Raw genomic sequence first — 26,678 nt, 5'->3', positions numbered from 1 at the left:
ATTGGTATGGCTGTAGCAAAGGTCTCCATGTTTTATATCAGCTGATCACTGGACTAGTAATTAAAATTAACTGTCTTAACAATGGTTTTTAATATGCTAACATATATTTAAGATCCTCTTTCTGTTTCCATTTCCTGAGAAAAGGTGGAAGAATTTTAAAGAGTGGTCTTTTATTGGCCTTTCATCTACTTAAAATCATCTTTCTAAAAAATCTGCAATAGGATATTGCTTTATCTGCTGTAAATGGGCTTCTATTGAATGGAACATTTTCCACTACCAATCAGTTTTATTGTCCTTCTCTCCCATTTAAGTGTGGGTCCATTGCTAATGTATTCTCAAGTCTAGATTTTTCTCCCTCTCCCCCCACCTTTTTAACATGTCTGCATGACAGCTTTTATTTTATTTTTTACTCCAAAAAACTTCATTACATTTAACAACAGATGAATTTAGGGTTACCATATTTCAATCCTGCAAAAAAAGGACACTCCACAGGGCCCCGGCCCCACCCCAACCCGCCCCAAAGTCTCCGCCCCAACTCTGCCCCCGGCCCCGCCCCAACTCCACCCCTTCCCCAAAGTTCCCGCCTCAACTCCGCCCCCAGGGTGACCAGAGCAAAAAAAAAAAAAAAAAAAAAAAATGGCAGCAGAGGGAGGCCTGGGAGACACAGGGGAGCGCAGGGCCCAGTTGAGTGAGTCCGGCCTGGCCCCGAGCACAGGCAGGACTCGGGCGGTACCTGGAGGGAGAGTAGGGGGGTGGCCCATCGCGTCTGGGCTGGCTGCCCAACTGGTGCAGTCCCACGGGCGGCCCCGGCGCAGGGGCATCGGCAGCCCCGTTCGTTCCCCTGCGGGACCCGAGCAGGATGGGGGGGCTGGGGCCTGCTGCCCCCACTCCGGGGCCGCCTGCAGGATTGCACTAGCTCGGTCCCCACAGCAGGCCTGGGCTCAGGGGGGTTCACACCCCGGGCGCCAGAGCCGCAGCCGCCGAGCACCACATGCTTGGCCGCTTCCCCCCGCGGCAGTGGGAGCTGCAGGAGCAGCTGCTCCTGAGTCCGGGTGTCCAGGTGGGAGAACGAACAGCCACCGTCTGGCCCCGGAAAGTTGGAGCCCGGGGAGGAGGCAGTCCCCTTACCATGCCTCCCTATTTTCCTGGACATGTCCTGCTTTTTGTAAATTCCTCCCGGACGGGGATTTGAGGACCAAAAGCAGGACATGTCCGGGAAAATCCGGACGTATGGTAACCCTAGATGAATTTAAGAATAATATACAGAGGTCATCTGATGGTCTTCAATGGGTACCATCTCTCTTTCTAGCAATATGACAGGTTTCAGAGTAGCAGCCGTGTTAATCTGTATCCGCAAAAAGAAGAACAGGAGTACTTGTGGCACCTTAGAGACTAACCCTGTATCTGTACGAGTTTTTTCATGAGGTTAGTCTCTAAGGTGCCACAAGTACTCCTGTTCTTCTTTTTGCGGATACAGACTAACACGGCTGCTACTCTGAAACCTGTCATTATGCAAGGCACTGCATTTAGCCGTATGGAGTGGAAATCCATCAACCTCATGAAAAAACTCGTACAGATACAGGTTAGTCTCTAAGGTGCCACAAGTACTCCTGTTCTTCTTTCTAGCAAATTACTCTTCATAACTCATGTCATAACTATAAAGGGAAGGGTAATAGCTGTCCTGTGTACAGTACTATAAAATCCCTCCTGGCCAGAGACTCCAAAATCCTTTTCCCTGTAAAGGGTTAAGAAGCTCAGGTAACCTGGCTGGCATCTGACTGAAAGGACCAATAAGGGGACAAGATACTTTCAAATCTTGGGGGGGGGGAAGGCTTTTGTTTGTGTTCTTTGTTTGAGAGTGTGTTCGTTCTCGGGACTGAGAGGGACCAGACATCAATCCAGGTTCTCCACATCTTTCTAAACAAGGCTCTCCTATTTCAAACTTGTAAGTAAATAGCCAGGCAAGGCGTGTTAGTTTTCCTTTGTTTTCTCAACTTGTAAATGTACCTTTTACTAGAGTGTTTATCTTTGTTTGCTATACTTTGAACCTGAGACTAGAGGGGAGTCCTCTGAGCTCTTTAAGTTTGATTACCCTGTAAGGTTAATTTCCATACTGATTTTACAGAGATGATTTTTACCTTTTTTTCTTTAATTAAAAGCTTTCTTTTTAGAACCTGATTGATTTTTCCTTGTTTTAAGATCCAAGGGGTTTGGATCTTGATTCACCAGGAGTTGGTGGGAGGAAGGAGGGGGAATGGTTAATTTCTCCTTGTTTTAAAATCCAAGGGGTTTGGATCTGTATTCACCAGGGAATTGGTGAAGGTTTTTCAAGGTTTCCCAGGAATGGAATCCATTGAAATGGTGGCAGCAGAACCAGAGCTAAGCTGGTAGTTAAGCTTAGAAGTTTTCATGCAGGCCCCTACATTTGTACCCTAAAGTTCAAAGTGGGGATCCAGCCTTGACATGGTGGATAGCGGTGGGATCATTTTAAACCCAAAAGCCAGTGAGATTTTTTTTTCCTTCTAGCTGCTTGGAAAGCCCAGCTGGAGGTAGATAGATGCATAGCTTATCTCTCCTTGCCTGAAGGCAGAGGTTAAGTTTTTTTAACAGGTCCTTTGTTAAGAGAAGTGTTCAAATGGGCAAACAAAGGTAAAAGGAATTTACAAGCTGAATTGTGTTTTTTTTTTTTTTTCCTTTTTACATCCTCGGGAGTAGCTAGTTAGAAAGTCTCTGTTAACTCAGAAGCAGCCAGAGCTGAGAGCTTCCCAGTTTCAGTCAACTGCAGAGGGGGTGACCCAGCACAAGAAAACAGGAAAATGACTACCAAAGAAGTAGCTAAAAAAATAGAACTGGCCAAACTAGAAGCAGAAGAAAATGAAAGAAAACATCAGAGACTGCTTCAATTAACAAAACTCGAGACACAGCAGAGAGAAAGAGAAGAAAAAGCCAAAGAGGAGGCCCACAAGAGAGAGATGGAGCTGAAAGAAAAAGAGATGGAGGAGAGAGAAAAAGAAAGGAAGCATGAACTGGAAGTAGCAAAGTCTAAGCAGGATGCACCAGGCAATCCTAACAACCCCCCTCCAGGTACCACTTCCCATCCCAGAAAATTCCCCACCTACAAGGCAGGAGATGATACTGAGGCCTTCTTAGAAAATTTTGAAAGGGCCTGCCTTGGATACAGCATCGCTGCAGACCAATACATGGTAGAGCTGAGGCCGCAGCTCAGTGGACCCTTAGCAGAGGTGGCGGCTGAAATGCCTAAGGAACACATGAACAGTTATGAACTTTTTAAAAACAAGGCCAGACTCAGAATGGGGCTAACACCCGAGCATGCCCGTCGGCGGTTCAGAGCCCTAAAGTGGAAACCGGATGTGTCATTTACCCGTCATGCCTACCACATTGACAAAAATTGTGATGCCTGGGTATCAGGAGCAAATGTTAAATCTCTGGAAGATCTGCTTTCCCTAGTAAAAATGGAGCAGTTTTTAGAGGGTGTTCCTGAGGAAATAGAAAGGTACATCCTAGATAGGAAGCCCAAAACTGTAACTGAGGCGGGGGAGATTGGAGCCAAATGGGTGGAGGTGGCAGAAAAGAAAAAAACTAGTAGCAGTTGGAGCGAATATCACAAGGGGCAAGCCGAAACAAAACCTTACCACCGGGGACAACCCAAGGCCCCACCCACATCCCAAGGGAAACCCCAGATGCCTTCTCACCCCACCACACCAGTCTCCACCAACCAACATCGTCCCGGTGATACCTTAGCAGGGCGATGTTTTAAATGTAATGAACTGGGACATATAAAGGCTCACTGCTCCAAGAACCCCAACCGATTACAGTTCATTACACCCCAATCACACCAAAGATCCCCAAACCCAGATGCCTCTCTCATACCCTCAGAGCGAAGGGAAACCTTGAGAGTGGGCGGAAAAGAAGGTTACCGCTTGGAGGGACACTGGGGCTCAAGTGTCAACTATCCACCAATCCCTAGTGGACCCCAAACTCATCAACCCGGAGGCTACAGTGACAATTCAACCCTTCGTGTCACAGTCTGTAACCTTGCCTACAGCCACGTTGCATGTCCAGTACAAGGGCTGGTCAGGAATGTGGACTTTTGCAGTCTATGACAAATATCCCATTCCCATGCTGCTGGGGGAAGATTTGGCCAACCATGTGAAACTAGCCAAGAGGGTGGGAATACTCACCCGCAGCCAGGCTAAGCAAGCTTTCACTCCCATCCCTGTTCCTGAGCCGTCCACCAGGGCCCCGTCTATGTTACTGGAGACCCAGACAAAGGTGGTGGAACTGGATCCCCTGCCAACGACTGCAACAGCCGTAGTGGATCCAATCCCAGAGACCCAGCCAAAGCCAGTCCCAGAACCGGAACTGGCAACGCAACCAGCACCAGAACCATTGCGAGCCCTGAGTCCAGCGCTTGCAAACCCGTCTACAACTCCAATGCCAGAGGGCACCAGCGAGCCTGACCTGGCGGAAGCAGCAGATAACCCTACCCAAGAGGCCCAGCCAGAGCCTGAGATACCACATAGTGCACCAGCGGACAGCGGTTCACAGTCAATGGAAACAGCCCCAGCACCTGCATCGCTTCCAGAGGGACCAAGCCCCAGTCCACAGTCCAAGGAGGAACTGATGTCTCCAGCATCAAGGGAACAGTTCCAGGCCGAGCAGGAAGCAGATGACAGCCTTCAGAAAGCTTGGGCGGCGGCACGGAGCACCCCACCGCCTCTCAGCTCTTCTAACCGATCCCGGTTTGTTGTAGAACAAGGACTTTTATACAAGGAGACTCTTTCTGGTGGGCACCAGGAAGACTGGCATCCTCAAAGACAGTTGGTAGTTCCCACTAAGTATCGGGTAAAGCTCTTGAGCTTAGCCCATGATCATCCCAGTGGCCATTCTGGGGTGAACAGAACCAAGGACCGGTTGGGGAAGTCCTTCCACTGGGAGGGAATGGGCAAGGACATTGCTAAATATGTCCGGTCTTGTGAGGTGTGCCAACGAGTGGGAAAGCCCCAAGACCAGGTTAAAGCCCCTCTCCAGCCACTACCCATAATTGAGGTCCCATTTCAGCGCGTAGCTGTGGATATTCTGGGTCCTTTCCCAAAGAAGACACCCAGAGGAAAACAGTACGTACTGACTTTCATGGATTTTGCTACCCGATGGCCGGAAGCAGTACCCATAAGCAACACCAGGGCTAAAAGTGTGTGCCAGGCATTAACAGACATTTTTGCCAGGGTAGGTTGGCCCTCCGACATCCTTACAGATTCGGGAACTAATTTCCTGGCAGGGACCATGGAAAACCTGTGGGAAGCTCATGGGGTGAATCACTTGGTTGCCACCCCTTACCACCATGAAACCAATGGCCTGGTGGAGAGGTTTAATGGAACTTTGGGGGCCATGATACGTAAATTTGTAAATGAACACTCCAATGATTGGGACCTAGTGTTGCAGCAGTTGCTTTTTGCCTACAGGGCTGTACCACATCCCAGTTTAGGGTTTTCACCATTTGAACTTGTGTATGGCCGCGAGGTTAAGGGGCCATTACAGTTGGTGAAGCAGCAATGGGAGGGGTTTACGCCTTCTCCAGGAACTAACATTCTAGACTTTGTAAGCAACCTACAAAGCACCCTCCGACACTCTTTAGCCCTTGCTAAAGAAAACCTAAAGAATGCTCAGGAAGAGCAAAAGGCCTGGTATGATAAACATTCCAGAGAACGGTCCTTCAAAGTAGGAGACCAAGTCATGGTCTTAAAGGCGCTCCAGGCCCATAAAATGGAAGCGTCGTGGGAAGGACCATTCACGGTCCAGGAGCGCCTAGGAGCTGTTAACTATCTCATAGCCTCCCCCACCTCCAACATAAAGCCTAAGGTATACCATGTTAATTCTCTTAAGCCCTTTTATTCCAGAGAATTAAACGTTTGCCAGTTTACAGCCCAGGAAACAGATGACGCGGAGTGGCCTGAAGGTGTCTACTACGAAGGAAAAAAGGATGGTGGCGTGGAAGAGGTGAACCTCTCCACGACCCTTGGACGTCTGCAGCGACAGCAGATCAAGGAGCTGTGCACAAGCTTTGCACCAATTTTCTCAGCCACTCCAGGATGGACCGAACGGGCATACCACTCCATTGACACAGTTAATGCTCACCCTACTAGAACCCCACCCTACCGGGAGTCACCTCATGCCAAAACTGCTATACAAAGGGAGATCCAGGACATGCTACAGATGGGTATAATCCGCCCCTCTAAGAGTGCATGGGCATCTCCAGTGGTTCTAGTTCCCAAACCAGATGGGGAAATACGCTTTTGCGTGGACTACCGTAAGCTAAATGCTGTAACTCGTCCTGACAATTATCCAATGCCACGCACAGATGAGCTATTGGAGAAATTGGGACATGCCCAATTCATCTCTACTTTGGACTTAACCAAGGGGTACTGGCAAGTACCACTAGAGGAACCCGCTAAGGAAAGGTCAGCCTTCGTCACCCAGGCAGGGGTGTATGAATTCAATGTACTCCCTTTCGGGTTGCGAAATGCACCCGCCACCTTCCAAAGACTTGTAGATGGTCTCCTAGCGGGATTGGGAGAATCTGCAGTTACCTACCTCGATGATGTGGCCATTTTTTCTGATTCATGGGCAGAGCACCTGGAGCACCTGGAAAAAGTTTTCGAGCGCATCCAGCAGGCAGGACTAACTGTTAAGGCTAAAAAGTGTCAAATAGGCCAAAACAGAGTGCCTTACCTGGGGCACCAGGTGGGTCAAGGAACTATAAATCCCCTACAGGCCAAAGTGGATGCTATCCAAAAGTGACCGGTTCCAAAGTCTAAAAAACAGGTCCAATCCTTCTTAGGCTTGGCTGGATATTATAGGCGATTTGTTCCCCACTACAGCCAAATTGCCGCCCCGCTGACAGACCTAACCAGAAAGAAACAGCCAAATGCAGTTCAGTGGACTGATGAGTGCCAAAAGGCCTTTAACCAGCTTAAGGCAACACTCATGTCTGACCCTGTGCTAAGGGCCCCAGACTTTGACAAACCATTCCTAGTAACCACAGATGCGTCCGAGCGAGGCATGGGAGCAGTTTTAATGCAGGAAGGACCGGATCAAGAATTCCATCCTGTCGTGTTTCTCAGTAAGAAACTGTCTGAGAGGGAAAGCCATTGGTCAATCAGCGAAAAGGAATGCTATGCCATTGTGTACACGCTGGAAAAGCTACGCCCATATGTTTGGGGACGGCGTTTCCAACTACAAACAGACCATGCTGCGCTACAGTGGCTTCATACCGCCAAGGGAAATAACAAAAAACTTCTTCGGTGGAGTTTAGCTCTCCAAGATTTTGATTTTGAAATACAACACATTTCGGGAGCTTCTAACAAAGTGGCTGATGCAGTCTCCCGGGAAAGTTTCCCAGAGTTAACTGGTTAACAATTGTTCTTGGAATGAAACATATTGTTAGTTTTTATATAATCAGTAGTATGTCTAAAGGTACATGTGTCTTATTAACTCTGTTTTCTCCTAGAACTCCAGGAAGAAATCACAGCCAGTGTGGAACCGAACGTCCAACACTATCTGTTATTTGGGGGGCGTGTCATAACTATAAAGGGAAGGGTAATAGCTGTCCTGTGTACAGTACTATAAAATCCCTCCTGGCCAGAGACTCCAAAATCCTTTTCCCTGTAAAGGGTTAAGAAGCTCAGGTAACCTGGCTGGCATCTGACCGAAAGGACCAATAAGGGGACAAGATACTTTCAAATCTTGGGGGGGGGGGGGAGGGGAAGGCTTTTGTTTGTGTTCTTTGTTTGAGAGTGTGTTCGTTCTCGGGACTGAGAGGGACCAGACATCAATCCAGGTTCTCCACATCTTTCTAAACAAGTCTCTCCTATTTCAAACTTGTAAGTAAATAGCCAGGCAAGGCGTGTTAGTTTTCCTTTGTTTTCTCAACTTGTAAATGTACCTTTTACTAGAGTGTTTATCTTTGTTTGCTGTACTTTGAACCTGAGACTAGAGGGGAGTCCTCTGAGCTCTTTAAGTTTGATTACCCTGTAAGGTTAATTTCCATACTGATTTTACAGAGATGATTTTTACCTTTTTTTCTTTAATTAAAAGCTTTCTTTTTAGAACCTGATTGATTTTTCCTTGTTTTAAGATCCAAGGGGTTTGGATCTTGATTCACCAGGAGTTGGTGGGAGGAAGGAGGGGGAATGGTTAATCTCTCCTTGTTTTAAAATCCAAGGGGTTTGGATCTGTATTCACCAGGGAATTGGTGAAGGTTTTTCAAGGTTTCCCAGGAATGGAATCCATTGAAATGGTGGCAGCAGAACCAGAGCTAAGCTGGTAGTTAAGCTTAGAAGTTTTCATGCAGGCCCCTACATTTGTACCCTAAAGTTCAAAGTGGGGATCCAGCCTTGACAACTCATAATTATTAGTAAGACACGAGTGAGCAAAGGACATGAATTGTAATTTCATAAGAAGTATTAGAATTTTTATTCAAGCCACAAAATTAGTTCTTTTTTTCTTAAACTTGTAACAGACCAGAGCAACTGGAGTTCAGTTTATAAACACTTAGGAGTGGCATATTTGCTATAAATTTCCCTAAATGCGATATGCATAAACCATGGACTAAAAGTTAATGACTACAATAACAAAATTGTTCAGTACTGTTAAAGTGACACTAATTGTACTGAAAATTGTACTTACTGACTTGATCGGTGTTACTTGTGCACAGGGCTAAAAAAGCTTGTTTGCCTAGTTTTAAATAAATGGCATGCTTCAGCACATGCAATACACTCAGCACAAATAAGTCCAAGATACCTTTCTTACATTTTGATAGTATTGCATAATGACAGATATGTAACTGTGACATACAAACTCAGTGAAAGAGACCCAGCAAACAACTACTTAGGAGTCGAGGCTAGAGGGGAATACTAGCCAAGGGCAGGTTGAGATCTAAGAGGAGCCAGAGTGACAGTAGGACTGCTGCAACATTTCACACCTCCACCTAAACATTAACTCTACCCTCTCTGACTTAAATATCTGTTGGTAATTAAAGCTAATGTTATTCTGACATAGTATGAATATATTTTCTTTTTAAAAAGTTGGAAATGCCTAAATAGACATAGATTTTTAACATTTCAGAATTATTGCTCCCTTGATTGTTAAGGCTTGATGTAATTCACAAAGCTAAAATAAAGACATATTTTATCTCTATCAGGATGGTAAAAAAAATACTGAAAATCTATTTTAGAACCCAAAAGTTAGCTCAGTGGAAGCCATTTTAAAATCAACATTGCCCAACATTTCCCAATCTTTGCCATTTTATCACAGGTATCTTCTATTGTATGCATGTAGCTAACTAAGGTACAGTATTAAAAACAAATAAATATCAATATGTAATATGTAAAAGATTGTGTGCAGGACTGTACATGCCAAAAAATTTCCTCAGAAAATATGATTTGTCAACAGGAATCAATTTCAATATAAAAATATCATCATTTCTATACAATTCCAATCAATTTGTGAATATTTTCTTTCCCCACAACTATCCTCACTAGCAGACACAGCTGAAAGTGGTAGGATGAAGCAAGCCTCTTTGCAAAGTCCTGTGCTCTGAAGCTTTGCTCAGGAATTTATTGCTGAGTTTAGGAGCCTCATAGCAGGATAGATTCAAACACAGCACAAAGAAGTATATATGTGGTGAAGAGCACAGGGAATATAGCCAAACTGTTTGCAAATCACAGAAACAGTTTTGATTTGGTTTGGATTAAAAGAAAAAGAGAAAGACAGAATCATAGAATTGTAGGACTGGAAGGGATCTCAAGAGGTCATCTAGTCCCTGCACTCATGGCAGGATTAAGTAATATCTAGACCATCCCTGACATGTGTTTGTCCAATCTACTCTTCAAAATCTCCAATGATGGAGATTCCACAACCTCCCGCGGCAATTTATTCCAGTATTTAACCACACTGACAGATAGCAAATTTTTCCTAATGTCCAACCTAAACTTCCCTTGCTGCAATTTAAGCCCATTGCTTCTTGTCCTATCCTCAGAGGTTAGGGAAAACATTTTTTCCCCTTTCTCCTTATAACAACTTTTATGTATTTGAAAACTGTTATCTCCCCCCTCAGGCTTCTCTTCTCCAGACTAAATAAACCCATTTTTTCAATCTTCCCTCATTAGTCATGTTTTCTAGACCTTTAATCATTTTTGTTTTTCTCCTATTCCTCTACATCCTTCCTGAAATGTTGTGTCCAGACTCCATTTGAGTCCTAAACAGTGCACAGTATAGCAGCAGAATTACTTCTCATGTCTTACTTACAGCACTCTTGCTGATGCATCCCAGAATGATATTTGCTTTTTTATGCAATAGTATTATATTGTTCACTCGTATTTAGTTTGTGAACCACTATGACCCCCAGATCCCTTTCTGCAGTATGTGTGCTGTATTCTGAGGCAGTTATTTCCCATTTTGTATGTGTGCATTGCTGGCACATGATGGCATATATAACGTTAGTAGACGTGCAGGTGAATGAGCCCTTGATGGTGTGGCTGATACGGTTGGGTCCTCTGATGGTCATTCACCTGCACGTCTACTAATGTTATATATGCCAACATGTGCCAGCAATGCCCCTTTGTCAAGTACATTGGCTAAACTGGACAGTCCCTACATAAAAGAATAAATGGACACAAATCGGACATCAGGAATGGTAACAAACAAAAGCCAGTAGGAGAACACTTCAACCTCTCTGGACATTCTATAACAGATTTAAAAGTAACTATTCTTGAACAAAAAAACTTCAGAAACAGCCTTCAAAGTGAAACAGCAAGAACTAAAATTTAACACCATTAATTTGGGCTTGAATAGGGACTGGGAGTGGCTGGCTCATTACAAAAGCAGCTTTGCCTCTCCTGGAATTGACACCTCCTCATCTGTTATTGGGAGTGGACTACATCCACCCTGATCAAATTAGCCCTGTCAACACTGGTTCTCCACTTGTGAAGTACTCCCTTCTCTTCATGTCATTATATAATGCTTGCATCTGTAACTTTCACTCCATGCATCTGAAGAAGTGAGGTTTTTTTACCCACGAAAGCTTATGCCCAAATAAATCTGTTAGTCTTTAAGATGCTACTGGATTCCTTGCTGTTTTTATTATCTTCTGGGTTTTTGCAAATTGATTGCTTAATTATTTGCTCCATTATCTTTCTGGTTACTGAAGTTAAGATGACTGGCCTGTAATTCCCACTTGTCCTCATTTCCTTTTTTATAGATTGGCACTAAATTTGCCCCTTTCCGGTCCTCTGGAATCTCTCCTGACTTCCATGACTTTTCAAAGGTAATCATTCATGGCTCAGATAACTCTTCAGTAAGCGCCTTGATTATTGTAAGATGTATTTCATCAGGTTCTGGTGACTCGAAGACATCTAACTTGTCTAAGTAATTTTTAACTTGTTCTTTCCCTATTTTAGCCTCTGATCCTACATCATTTTCACTGGCATTCACTATCTTAGATGTCCAATCCCTACTAACATTTTTGGTGGAAAAAAACAAACAAACAAACTACTCATTTAGCATTTCTGCCATTTCCACATTTTCTATTATTGCCCCCACCTCCATTGAATAACGGGCCTACCCTGTCCTTGGGACTTTCTCTTGCTTCTAATATATTTGTAACATGTTTTCTTGTTACTTTTTATGTTTCTAGTTAGTTTAATCTTGTTTTGTGCCTTAGCCTTTCTAATTTTGTCCCTACATACTTGCATTATTTGTTTATATTAATCCTTTGTAATTTGATGTAGTTGCCACTTTTTGTAGGACTCTTTTTTGAGTTTCAAACCATTGAAAATCTGGTTAAGCCAGGGTGGTCTCTTGCCATTCTTCCTACAAGACGGTTCTTTATTTTTTCCAAGGCAGTTCACCTATTCCTAATTGAGATATGGATAAATGATAGTGGAAAGAGACCACAATTTCATTTTTCACCTGTATCTTAGGTCTAAATCTCAACACAGATCTCCAAAGATAAAAGGCTAAAGAGCAGTAAATCACTGTGACGCCACACCCAAAATTTGTAATATACTTAATAACAGTTTGTTAAATTAAGAATATTTCTTTCTTTCAGGATAACTAAGCTAGCAAAGACCAGCTATCTACAATGAAACTACCCTTTAACTTCAAGTTAGTGAATCATAGCATGACATAAAATACTGTCTATTCCCACTCAACAGCTTTAATCTGTTACGTTATAGTCAATCACAATTATCAAAATTAAGGATGAATGATAAAAAAATTGAAGGGCACACAAAGCCAAAGTGTGGCTTTATGTGAGTCTTCATTATTTTTCTGATACATGCAGAATTCAGCTTTGCTGCAACTGCACTGAAGTCAATGGAATTACATCTACTTACCTCAAGGCTGAATATGGCTCTGGGTTTTATACTGAGTTACCCTTATAATTTATGATATGTGAATTTAACACTGACTTTATCTTTAGCATGGGTAGCATTCTCATGTAAGTGGAAAAACAAAATAATAATAATGATAAAAAGGAGGCTCAAGGACCTGACAACAATTCCATATTATGGGTTCATAGAAGCCAGAGATGGTTGTTTATTCAGTCTATATTTTCTCTTTCCTAGTTTCAACCCATTATTCTTTCACAGGACTTGAAAATTTACTGAACGCCTGCTATCTCTAGGAGGAAGCCTACTTGCTAAGCTGTAAGAGTGGTGCACTGAGCCATGCCCTCTCCCAAGTTATATCCAGTCTCTTAGGCCTACAGACATCTGTCCACCACTGGCTGAACTCAGACCTTTCAATTAATGCCAATTAATTGTTGTTCTCCTCTGTGCCCCCCCGCCCAATAAAACAACTTGTGCCTGTTCTCTTCTCCCATTCCCAATGAATTAATGCTGGACAGGTGCTCTTAAGCCCCTCAAATAAATCAATTGATGCTGACCTCTCATCATATACTCTCTGTTGGAGTGGCTACAGGGCTACCCACTAAAAGAATCCTCTGGAGTTGCAGAGGGTTGAGGTACCCTCTCTTCTTGGGCTATACACCAATGTACACCAAACCAGGGAACAAGGGACCTGAGGAGGAGGAGACCCCAGCTAATGTGAAATCCAGCAGCGGTAGGACCTCTCTCTGCAACCCTAACGTAGGGCTCTTTACAGTGGGGTCGGAAGGGCAGGCAGCTGACATCATCCCATCAAGGTTGTGGAAGATGGTGGATTTTACAACACCTGGGGGCACTTGCAAAGCCATCATTACAGATCTCTGATTGGGTGGCATGGTGAGCCTTCACATAAAAAAATCTTATGCTGGGGTAGTAGAAGCCCTCTTCTCCACTCCAAAAAAAAAAAAAAAAAGAAACTTCTGTTGTGTTGGTGGGGTAGTATATAGTCTATATTTGAGTCATTGCTCATTTCATTTCCTTGTCTTTATTTATTGACTACTTTTTCTCTAGTACTTGTTTTCTCCTGATACACTTGTAAAAGCCTCTTGTATTTCCTTTAAATTTTTGGCTAGCATGATCTCATTTTGCTTTTTGCTACCCTTAATTTTCTCAGTCCTTAAAGTGCAATTCTACTTAAAAACTGACAAAGTAAAAATGGCACTTTCTTACTCAGCAGGTCTGGTCCATGTGTATTCATTGTTTCTTACTACAATGTGCTTACTCCAAGGATAAAAATCATTTTTACTAGATATTTTATTTTATTAGTCTTGTAAGACCTGGGTAGTGACACTTATGAGACTACACTTTTTGACTACTCATCTATAGAAAGCTTGTACGGGCCACTGAATATGCAGAATGTATTACCCTCTCAATTACTGTTTTATGTACCATGTGCTGGGTAATAACATGAAAGAACTCCCTGAACATTCTCTCTCTTTTTTTTAAATAAACTACTTACAGAGATGCTGCAACTGCAGCTTGCAATCAAACCATGAGCAGACAGAGTGCCCTCTTCTGAGACTTCTTCCTAGTGCCTTCTTCTAACACTTCTCTCTTGCAACATATGCTACATCCTCCAAGTTCCATGAAGCCAGCTACAGTTACAATTGTACAATCCTATTGAAGACAACTACATCTGCAACCTTTCTGAATGCTAAGTGAGTAGAAAGAAAGATGGTTGAGTCACTGTGGATAGCTCTCTGAAAACGTCAGCTCAACATGTAGCAGGGTTACAAATAGCTAACCAAATGTTAGGAAATATTAGAAAACGGATAGATAAGACAGAAAATATATCATATCATTATATAAATCCATAGTGCACCTACACTTTGAATACTGTGTCCAGTTCTGGTCACCCAGTCTCAAAAAGGATATAGTGGAACTGGAAGAGTTTCAGGGAAGGGCAACAAAGACTATCAAGGGAATGGAAAGGCTTCTGTATGAGGAGATAATAAGGGTACGTCTACACAGCAAAGAAGAAACCACAACTGGCCCATGCCAGCTAACTCAGCCTCGCGGGGCTTGGGCTGTGGGGCTGTTTCATTGCTGTATAGATTTCCAGGCTTGGGCTGGAGCCCAGACTCTAACATTCTGTGGAACTCAGAGAGTGGAAACATTACCCTGCAAGGAAACAGCAGAAACAGCGGGGTGACAGAAAGTGCTAAGAAGATCTTCAGTGAGCCAGGGAAGCAGCTTAGATGGAGAGGAGCTTATACACCAGGAACCCAGGAAGAGACTGAGGCCAGGACCCAAGAGAAGGTAAGGTAGAAAGTGGACCAGGGAGATAACAAATGGTGTGCATAGTCAGGCCTTGACTGCCTATACAAGCTTCCCTGGGCTGGAACCCAGTGGAAAGGGAGGGCCTTATTCCCCTACTGGCCCACCAAGGAAGGTGGAGTGGAATCTGTCCCCCCCCCCCCCCAAAGGGCTAGAACAACTGAAATGCTCTGATACTGGTGAGTCCAGACTCAGACAGAGAGTCCAACCTGAAGTTGAAGGACTATTACTTGTTGGACTACTGGTTTATCCCAGGAATAGGACTTTATGTGACTTGTCCAGAGGGCTGAGGCTACGTCTTCACTACGGGGTGGGGGTGGGGTCGATTTAAGATACGCAAATTCAGCTACGCGAATAGTGTAGCTGAATTCGACGTATCTGAGCCGACTTCCCCCCGCTGTGAGGACGACGGCAAATCGAACTCTGCGGCTCCCCCGTCGACGGCGCTTACTCCTACCTGTGCTGGTGGAGTACAAGCGTTGATTCGGGGATCGATTGTCGCGTCCCGACGAGATGCGATAATTTGATCCCCGAGAGATCGATTTCTACTCGCCGATTCAGACGGGTAGTGAAGACGTAGCCTAAATCACAAGAAGCAGATAAGCCCAGGGCCTGAAATGGCTGTCAGCAGGGGACACACCTAAAACAAAGCATAATAGAGTTTGCCCAGAAACTAGCACCATGTGGGCAAAGGGTTCCACTGAGTATTTTTCTGACCAGGTGGGTGTGTTTGTCTCTGTGTGAAAAAGACAAGATAGGGTGCAGACACAGAAACAGAGAGCCAGAGGCAAAGAAGGAAACCCAAGCAGCGGTCTGTGAGCAGTGTATGATCCTGGGGAAAAAAAGCTAGAGAGAACACTTTTTGGTCTGGTGTTGGCTAAAGATGCTTGGGGCTGTTAGGTAAGTAACTATTCTTTTGTTTCTGGTTCCTTCTGCATTTGCAACAACACGATCTTGTACATTCGTTGTAAATAAGATTGCATCAAAGAAAAGAACAGATTTCATTTTCAGTTTCTTCTCTCAACTGGAGCAGGATGCCCAACTTTGACTAGCCACTCGGGTCAATAAAGGGCAACAACATGTTAAAGAATATGTGCTGAACTTGCAACTCTTTGCAGGTTGGGAAAACTGCTTCCTCTTATTAAAGACAATTCATATTTTTACGTTATTAACATAGCACAGATTTTTAGACTGACACTGAAACAAAATTGTAACTTTCCTCAAGTTTGAAGAATAGCTTGCCTGGTTCAGCAGCAGCCATTTCAAAGTAACTGGATTTATCATTGCTCTTGACTAAAATATGTTCCTATGAAGCACCCAGGCTACCATTTCTGTAGAGATATTGTTGTAAATATGCTCAATAGGAGGTTCTCAATGTATTAAAAATAGAACTTCCCCACCTTGCATTTTTCATAGTAAAAACTGCAGTGTCAAAATGTTTTTAATACAACCTGTGTTTTAATTGGTTGTTCTTAGATTTTAGTCAGTATTTATCACTGTCAATAGCCTGCTGTTTTAGTGCCGGGAAACTGATGGGAATAACATTAAGAAGGAATAGCCATACTTGAGCAATGATTCAGAATCTCTCTCAGCATAAAAAAGTATCTTGAATAAAAGTCAAGTAACTCCTCTCTTTAAAGTGTTAGTGTTTTCCCTGCTACAATAAAATGACAAGTATTTTTTATATCTTTCAAACTTGCTATGATTGTGCTCTAAAATGAATTTTTTCTACAGCCATTAGTGCTAACATTAGCGATGCACACCTCAGGGATACACTAGAATATATCTAAAACCTTACTTTTATACTTAGGCTACATCTACACTATGGGGTGGGGGGGGAATCGATTTCAGATATGTAAATTCACAGGAATAGCGTAGCTGAATTCGACGTATCTGATTCGACTTACCCCGCTGTGAGGACGGCAGCAAATCGACCGCTGCAGCTCCCCCGTCGATGGTGCTTAATCCTACCTGGGCTGGTGGAGTACACGCGTCGATTCGGGGATCGATTATCACATCCCAATGAGATGTGTTAAATCGATCCCCGAGAGATCAATTTCTACCCGCCGATCCAGGCAGGTAGTGAAGACAAGCCCTCAGTCATGTCTTTGTCCAACAAAATGCAAATTTATGCAAAATGTGAAATTTAGAAGCCTCAATTACAATCTGTAATTTGAAGAGTTTTACATTTGAACTTTAAAACACTTTTTCAACTATATATGAATATTTGTGATATTAAAGATTATGCCACTTCTCAAACTGTCTATTTAAACTGTATATTTTGTCCACATAAAAGCTTGCAGCATATTTTATCTGTAATTATTGTTTTTCTGGTACTATTTCCCAAATGTAAACATTTACTGTTATCCTGTAGCACAGAAGGAATAAATTGGCCTGGTTACAAATTGATGCAGCAGGTTGCTAAATTTTGAATTGGTTTATTTAATATACAATTTTCACTTTGAAACATTCTGTTCTTTCTTTTCTCAAATTTAAGGGGTCTGTCAGGGCACACATATAACTCCCATTAACATTAATAGGAAGTACATGCTGCACATTGACTGATAATTAAATGCCTAGCTGATACATTTATTAAAAATATCATATATTCATTTAGTTCTCAGCATTACATCTCAACAAAAAGTTTTTGTGTGCGTGTGACTGAATTCCATCTAGTGGTCTTGACACAGCTACATAATAAGTATTGGAATACATAACTTCATAATCCAGAATGAAGCCGTTCAGGTTAAAATGGCACTCAGAAGGGCGGGCAGGAATACAACTTAGCCAATTTTCCACTATACCTCCTCTATTATTGCTATTGGTTTTGCAGTGAAAATTTGAGGTTTTGAGACAAAAGAAAGGTTTGTTCCTATCAAAATTACCCAGATACTTTTTATCCTGTGTTATGTGGAGGTTTATGGAATATTACACTTTAATGAGTACTTTCAGGAGGAAGTTTATTGTAGATTATTTATTTCCTACTGAAAGTTTTGAAATCTTGGACTCAAACAAACAATGCCCACCGCTAATCCTTCAATCCTTTCACGGTCTAGTTCAAGATGAACTGTTACTAATAGTTTTATTTTAAGAATGTATTTCAGCTATAGATTTAACACTCACACTAAAGAAATTACAAGAAGATCATACAGAAGGATAGTGAAGATTTAAAGCCCCTTCTTCTTGAGAAATATATATACGCAATTCAATAAATGCATTTGTGATACCATCATTTCAACAAGAGCTGATGTACTTGTTCTATGAAAATGTAATGCATAGGCATGGTCTTATAATAAATTGTAATCTTCCTTCTGCCATATTTATGAAGTACAACTGAATTATATATACTTAAAAAAAACCACACACACACACACACAAAAAGACAACCACCTTGCATATTCTCCTTCTGTATTTGCTGAAAAAATTCACCATTGCAACATGGGAGAGAAATCTCTGTAACCTGGTAAACTTTAGTCCAACTTAATTCATACGCGAACATACATCAGTTTTCTTCATCAGTTCTGTGTAAAGTGAAACTGGCAAACGTTGACTTATTATTGGTTCTGTATTGGTTCAGAACAATGGTACTATTCTTTTCATTATGCCACTGGAAAAATAAACACTATTTTCCTGAAACTTAGCAGGGGAGAACTCACACCTTTCATTGCTTTTAATACAAATGTCATTTTCTGCCTTTATTTTCTCTCTCCTTTATAGAACTTCTGCTTCCCCAAACATCCTATCCCTTTTACAGCAGCCAAAACTATTGTCAATTGACTTTACAGTGGCAGTATAATAAAGTACAATAATTGGCATTATAGTAATCAATGGTATTACCTCATTTAGAATACTATGCTCAGTTTTGATCTCCCCATCTTAAGGATACAGCAGAAATAAAGACTGATGACAAGTGCTATTGGAAAAAAAATAAGGGCAGTATACCTCAGAGAGGTGAATAAAAGGTGTCATGATAAAAATATACAAAACAACAAATGGTATACAACACAATTAGAATGTGGAACTCATTGCCACAAGGTATCATAGTGGCCAATAACTTGCCATGATTTTTAAAAGAATCAGATATGTATATGGATAACAAGACAGTTCGAAGTTATAATAAATATATGAAAAACAAAAACAATCACCACACACGCCAAGAACATAAGCCTTCAAATTTCAGGGCATAAGCCAACTTCTAACTATTGGGGATAGGAAGAATTTATTCATGGTATAACCTGTCTCTAAAGTACCTGCTACCCTTGAAGCAATTGCTAGAAGTCACTCTTGGAGGCAAGATACTGGACTCGACACACTGCTGGTCTGATCTAGTCTGGCATTTCCTGTGTTTCCTAAAGCTAATGATCAGGACAAACAGGAAAATGAGACACAGACATAGGGATGCATTTTAAGTGGAAGGCTGCATCTTTATTAACATTTTACTTTTAGGGTAGGAGTGCTATGTCCTTCCCCACCCCCAAAAAGTAACAGTCATTTATGTGGGTCCAGTGCAGTGGTAAAGGATCTACATGCGAGAGCTGGTTGGGAACTTTCTGTTTTGTTTTTGGTCAGAAAATGCAGATTTGTCAAAACCAAAATGGTTATAGAACTGTATTGGTTTCCATTAAATTTCTCAGTGAGGAGGGAGAGGTCACCCCAGAATAGCCAACAGCCCAGTGGCTATGGCACTCACCTCTGATGTGGGAGATATAGGTTCAAGTCCCTGGTCAATTCAGATCCAGTCTTGAAACTGGGCTCTTCCACATGCCAGGCTATGGGCCCTAAGCACTGACCTATTAAGTAATTCTGGGGTGGGTCTTCTCAAGGAGTGGATATTCTGCCTGATTGGAGCAGGACTTGAGCCTGGGTCTTCCACATCCCATGTGAGTACTTTGACCACTAGGCCAGAGAGTCAGTATCTCTCTCTCAGTGAATATTTAACTACATATTCAAAGTGGAATAGCTGTAATAGAAGGAACTGAGAGAGAGATAGAGCTGGTTAGGGCATTCTGAATAAGGCAGAACTGGGTCTAGAATCTGGATCTCCCACATCCTAGGTGAGTGCACTAACCACTTAGCAATTGGGTATTTCTGGGGTAATCTGACTCTCTCATTGTTTGGAGGAAAAGGTCTTGGCTTTGTTCTGCATGAGAATGGGATCAAATGTTGAAACCTCAATTTTTCCCCAAAATGAAATTCTTGTTTTCCAGCCATCCTTACTTCAGGCCAAGTAACCAATATTCAGGACTGACCCTCTTCAGTCAAACCCCTACAATTCAGGCTGCCTCTGAATCCTCTTACCCTCCCCCCACGAGGGAGAAATGAGGATGCACATGATAGGTACCTGAGCATGAGAAGAGTTCAGTCTCTCCCTCCTTACTCCAAGCTAATAGGGTCTACCAGTTCTCTCTCTGGTCTCATATTTACCTCTGGGAGCTGGTCTCTTTGAGGTTCTCACCTGCGCTGGATGCCAGCAACAAATTGCAGCTAAATTACAAACTCACTTACAACTTTTAAATGGCACTTAAGCGTTATTTACTTAAAACTAGCATCCGGCATGCTGCAAGCAAGGAGCAAAAACACACCAGATCCCTTTGTCAATCCTGCTCTGAAGGAAAAATTCCTTCCAGTCTCCCTGCCATGGAGCTGTGAGCCTGGAAACCATTGGGGCTCCCAGGACTAGGCTGCTCCAGAGTTGCAGATCCTCAGAGAGCCACCAGCAGCTGAGTAAAATTGACATTCTTGTCAGTTTTACCACTACTAATTACAAGAATATCAATTTTAGTCAGCTGCTGCCGGTCCTGGGGACTATGTAGCACTTTGGAAACACCATGTGTTAGTGTTTCTGAAATGAAAAGTGTCTTGGATTTCCGGTTCATAAGAAATTACAAAATATTTGGTTTCATTCCTTTTCAAAATGAAACCAAATATCAAAATACTGAAATTTCTCATGAACCAGAAATCCCAAGTTCTGGGCCAGTTCTACCATTGCTATCTTATACTCTAAGGTGGTGGGATGGAGTGGAAGGGGGAGGGTAACAGTGGCAATAGTGAACCCTGCTATTTGTGTAGCTGCTGTAAATACTGATTTGTAATGGCAGGTCTGAACTGGACTGACAGATAAGATTATTCTCATTTCAGAATTAGGCACTCCTGGGCTGTGGGCTGTTTGTGCTCTGTAACTTTCATTTCAGTACTGAAGATCTTCATATCTTTTATTTATAAAAATTTCTCTGATATACAAAAAACATATTTTAAGATCCCTAAAAGCTGTTATCAGCAAGGGAAAGAATGGGAATATTTTGAGAAAAAGCATACTTGAATATTTGTTATCAGTTTCTTTTCACAGCCACTCTAATTTAAGAAATTAATGATAATTAATAAACGAATAATGCAAGAAAATGTGTTAAAAATCTTAAAGTAGTTTCTCAGTGGAACTGAAATTCAAATAATCTCTACAACACAAGCTATATGGGTACTTTTCTAAGGTTCTTAAAATTGAAATTGGAAGAAACATTCATTAAATTCTACTCACAATGATTCTGCATGTAATATCTACTGAGATTAGACATGGTATTATCTAATTCATTTTATTAGTACTTAGTAATGCCTTATTTTTGTATTGTATTTAATGAAAAAAAGGAATTCATTTTTGTCCATTTAGATACAAGTGAAGACAGAGTGAAATGAGTTAATTAGCAGTGGTTTTCAGAAAGTTGGCACCTACTGGTTAAATCCAACAATAAGTCACACTGATCCAATTTGTGGGTTTGCTTTACTACACCAAACATGCCCGTTTATTTTTCTGTTTCATTTTAAATAAAGAAACCTTAATGTAATGGGTTGTATTTTTTATTTTCAACTAACAACTTTCACTCTCTTATACCTTGTAATGTAGTGTGGAGTTTCCATTTCCCTATGGATCTGCTCTTATTGCGTTCAAAAGGAGCTTTACCACTGACTTTGATGGGAGAAGGATACAGCTATTAAAGTGTACATATTCCTTGCTTTGCTTGGATTTCCACTACTTTCCTTCAGATTATATCAACTGATTGCCATGGGTGAAGTGTTGTTGTAGCCTTGCTGGTCACAGAATATTAGAGAGACAAGGTGGTTGAGATCATATTTTTTTATGGGACCAACTTCTGTTGGTGAAAGAGACAAGCTTTTGAGCTACAAAGAACTAAGGTAGCTCGAAAGCTTCCCTGTTTCACCAACAGAAGTTGGTCCCATAAAAAATATTATCTCGCGTACCTTGCCATGGGTGAAGGCAAATACCTCCCTTGCAAGTTTGTCCCTATTTCATGTATTTCTTACCCACCTCACTGATGATTGTTGGTGTTTGTGCCTGGAATTCAACGATAGAAAACCAGGAGCCTCTTTGAAGAGCTAGGAGAGACTCCACAGAAAATTTTGACTAACCTAATTCATAATACAAGTTTAGTTCTTCCTTAAGTTTCGTATGCTTCCACTCACAAATACTCTTAAATCTTTATGGGTTTGATAGCTAAGACTTCTTTATCTCCTCAAGTAACTTACTTATCTCTTGTGCAGAATGGTATCATAAGCTTTTCTGTAGTTCAAATATTTAACACAATTTTCCATGTCTATATTTTTTAGTATGCCAAACCTTTAATTTATAAGTCCAAAGTGAACATATCAGATGAGTCAGATATACAGACATCCAATTATATCTAACTACATATTTTGCATATGCAAGCACTGGTTTAATAGCAATCACTGTTATACTCCTGTACCAGATATGGACTGGCTACAGGGCTTCCTTCTGAGCAAGAGACACACCAAACGTGTTCAGTATAAGACCCTTGAATGTTCTCCCCACTGAGGTTAGCTTAAATAAGGAATGTTAAATGCTTCACCAACTAATGGCTGAATAGTATACTATAGTTTAGCATTCCATTACAATCACTGTATCTGATCCTATTCTTAAACATATCCCACATGTTCTAAACCAGTCTCTGTACCACCAAACATTTTAAAATGCCTAATTATCTGCATCCTCAGCTGTGCCAGAACATCACACGGGGGCAGGGGAGGGAAGGGAGAGATGACAAAAGCGGCTAGAAGACATTTTTGTGCTAGCTTAATTTGGGGACAACCAGGTGCAAGTTTGTCCTCAGGGCTAACTTATTGCAGCCTGCAATGGCCTCCTAAAAGCTGTTATAGTAACTGGGTATCACTGGAGGGAAGCACAATTTGTCCACACCCACTATGGCCCCCAGCACATCCCCTATGATGGAGGGAAGGTAGGAAAGGGTGGCATAAAGCAGGTTATGTCAGCTTGATGCAGTGGAAGGATTCCCCTACACCATTTAGGAAAATTCCCAGCTATGCTCTTAGAACAGATTTAAGGTTGCTGTGTGCCACTGAAACAGCCTCCTGGGGGCTGAGGATCTGAATGAGATCAAAGGGGGAATAAATAAATAAAACAAGCAATAATATTATGCACCAGTAGGCAAGGTAAGACCAAGGGATCCTTCCTAATATTCAGTGCTTACCTGCCTTCCAGTACTTTTTTTAATATCTCTGAGCTAACATGATGAAGGACACTACCCTGAGGTAAATAATGGACAGCTTTAATAAGCTTCTGTCATTCTCTATTAGATTTCTGGTGTTCCAAACAAATCACTAGGTTAAGATAAGGGAAATATCCTGGAAGGTCAAGCTTCTGTGACCTTTTGTGAATAAACTAGAATCAGCAACTTTCAGGCTTTTCCACAACAGTTTAAAGTGATACAAAATGCAGAAGGAAAAGAGGGGGAGAAAAGCTAACTTCAACAGGCCTGGGTAAACAGAGTCTTGTAGAACACTAAAGATTATGGCCATACAGTATTTTTATAGGAAGTAGACACTTCCAGTTTTAACATTCTTTGTTTGAAATTAATTTATTAAGTAAAATGTTATTTTTCTCCTAAATAGAATGTATTTAAAAAAATATTTACCCTATACAATTTGTTTTAACTACAGCCAAATTTATGACATACAGCAAACAGATGTAAAATTGCTTTCCTGAACTGAAACAGAGACTGACTGTTATTTCATTACCAAAGCATTAATGTGCTGCAGAAGAATACTTCGTAAGCCTTTTAGGCACAAACTGCTATTAAAGCATGTTGGAAATGGCCATATATTGACATATTCCAAAAAATAATGCTACAAATCTTTAAATAAAAATATCAAAAGCTAAACAAAGAAACTAATCCTGTATCCTTACTTAGGCAAAACTCTATCGACCTCAAAGGGGGTTTTGCTTCAAGAAAATACTGGATTATGGGGCCAACATACTTGCAAAACTCCAAATTTGTATGCATGAACAGGGTTTTAGACAGATAATTAGCCATTCTGCACCTATTTTACTTTCTTATGTGCACAAGTCAAGTGTGAATTTTTGTTAATGTAGCAGGAGCTCAAATAGTTTGCAGATGCATCTACTGTAACCTCCTGTGGAAACTTAATCCAGTAAGTAAATACTTTTCCTTAGCCTGTAAACTGTACTTAAATAGCTTGACTCCCACCTTAACTTTCATCACAGAAGAAAACATTTTAGCATCTTCAGACACTCCTCCAATGTAGAGTTTTTTGGTAAAGACAGGAGCATGGTCATTTTCATCCTGCACTTCAATAAACACCTTGGCTGTGTTACCTTTTAAAAAAAGAAGAAGAAATACATGTGGGTCTTTTGAGAATAAATTTTGAATGGCTCATGCTCTATCATTAAAGAATAGATCAACTGAAACAAATACATTGATAAAATTGTAAAAACAAACAAAAATCCCTAGGTAAGATAATTGCACAGTTAGGTTTTACGTTATTCTTGCATGTTAAAAGGTAAATTTTTAATGGCTAGATCCTCCTCTTACTCAAAACTAAATTAACACTGAAAATAGGGAGTAAGAGAAGCACAGTTTGGACATAAATTAGGGCCATTACATACATTTTAAAAAAGATACAGTTATGGTATTTTTCATTACTTTAAAAATCAGTATTTTATCACTACTTATGATTAGTGTGACCAGATGTCCCGATTTTATAGGGACAGTCCCTATATTTGGGGCTTTTTCTTATATAGGCTCTTATTACCCCCACCCCGTCCCGATTTTTCACACTTGCTGACTGGTCACCCTACTTATGATATACTCTTGGAAGCTTGGAGCTAAAATTTGCTCCCTTATCAACTATTCACAATGTCCCTTTAATAGTACTAAAATATACATTACACAGTAGTTGTCTGTTAAAGGAATAATAAACACATTTGTTGAGGTTTAGCAAAAATATATTATGTACACTAGTTGTCAAGACTTCATTATAAATATCATCAACTGTTTTTCTAATTTGCACACAACTTTCTTTTACATTTTTTAATTATTAGTAACTAATTAAACACTTATTACTGAATTCTGATGTCGGGCCAGCAAACCAGCACAAGGAGTATGTGCAACAGTGCTGGCAGGAGCATTTTCTACATAAGGAATTCTGCCTGGCCATAGCAGCATTCTACATTGCAGGGCAACGCAATATACTGTGGGGTGCTCTTTATACTTCCTCTGATACACCTGCTTGCTGACATACAGCATATACAGCTGATGGACTTGCTCCTGCAAGTGCCTAAGAATTCTCAATGACTATTTAATTTATTGTGTCAGGTGAGTATACTTGTGTATCAAGGATGTAGCCCACCTGGTTGCTTACATGTTGAACCAGGGTCCCTATGCTCCCTTCTGGCACATCTGTGTGCAAGAATAGCCCTTAAATTATGTTTTATCAAACTAATCTCAGTTACCACAATGAACAATAATGACCACAAATAATCTCCTTTCTTCACAAGAAAAACAAAAAACCTTCTGGCAAAATGTGCCATCCCATCTGGAGCAAAGATGAACTTGTGCAGTGATCTACACGGCAAATGTAATGTAATTTTGTCTCTTTCCATACTCCATAATCCAGAAAGGAATCACTGTTGAAAATGCTGATAGCCAGTTTGTTGAGAAAGACTGCATTTTCCATTGACAAATCACTTCATTTCAAGTTGGTTCTCCTACTTGGTAGTAATCAGTGGTTATTTTGCGTGTTGTACAGCACGCTTATTTCATAGCAGTTGCTTTGTCAATCTCGTTAAAACACAATGGCATATTGAAAAGGGTGCAGTAGTGTGTCTTTAATAGAAAATAGACCACTTCCTGCTTTGGCAAAGGCACCGGAGATGATACATTTCACTGAAGGCCTAGACATTTGAAACATGGCGACTTCATAAAAACAACTGAAGTCAGAAAAAAATGTTCAAAGTATAGTAGATTTAAAATGTATGAGGAAATGGCATTCTGGCAACAGAATAATCAGTTATTCCCTTTCCACATTGATCTGTACAGATAAAAATGAACAAGCTGTAGGTGCTGTCATTCCATGGGAAAATTACTTCATAACAAGCTATCGCCCTTCTACGTATTAAAAGAAAAGGAGCTATATTTTGACAGGTAACTTTGTTATATGTAGGAACAGTGTCTAGAGAAGGTGGATGAAATAATATCTTTTACTGGACCAACTTCTGTTGGTGTGTGAGACAATAAAAGATATTACCTCACCCACCTTGTCTCTCTAATATCCTGGGACCAACATGGCTACAACAGCACTGCAGACAACAATGGAAGGAATCTGATCTAAATCTATATTTTATTAGAATGTTTCCTGTTTTGACTATTGCATTATTTATTACATCAAATTACAAATGGAGGGCCAATATCAGCCTTCTATAAAAGATAAAAATATACCTCCTTACACTGACAGCATACTTGGATTTTTAGTATTACCAACTGTAGTTTACTCAGAAACTGCAGCCCTGTCAAGAATAATGAGATTCTCAGGCCCTGTCTTCATTGCATTTCCCCCTCAGGGAAGAAAGATTTAAACAAGATTACAGGTAAT

General features: G+C 41.2%; 1 protein-coding gene across 1 annotated transcript in view; it reads right to left on the bottom strand.

The window, feature by feature from the left end:
• Window positions 1-26,678, bottom strand: part of PCDH15 (protocadherin related 15) — a 1,464,924-nt gene that overhangs the window by 83,552 nt on the left and 1,354,694 nt on the right. Inside the window, exon 28 of the mRNA XM_054035363.1 lies at window positions 24,275-24,402. Within this exon, the coding sequence (XP_053891338.1) occupies window positions 24,275-24,402 (128 nt within the window). The remainder of the gene's footprint in view (window positions 1-24,274; window positions 24,403-26,678) is intronic.

This window comes from Malaclemys terrapin, chromosome 7 (assembly GCF_027887155.1).
Source record: "Malaclemys terrapin pileata isolate rMalTer1 chromosome 7, rMalTer1.hap1, whole genome shotgun sequence".
Taxonomy (NCBI): Eukaryota; Metazoa; Chordata; order Testudines; family Emydidae; genus Malaclemys; species Malaclemys terrapin.
The sequence above is the reverse complement of the archived record's forward strand: the minus strand, read 5'-3'. Positions and strand labels throughout refer to the sequence as shown.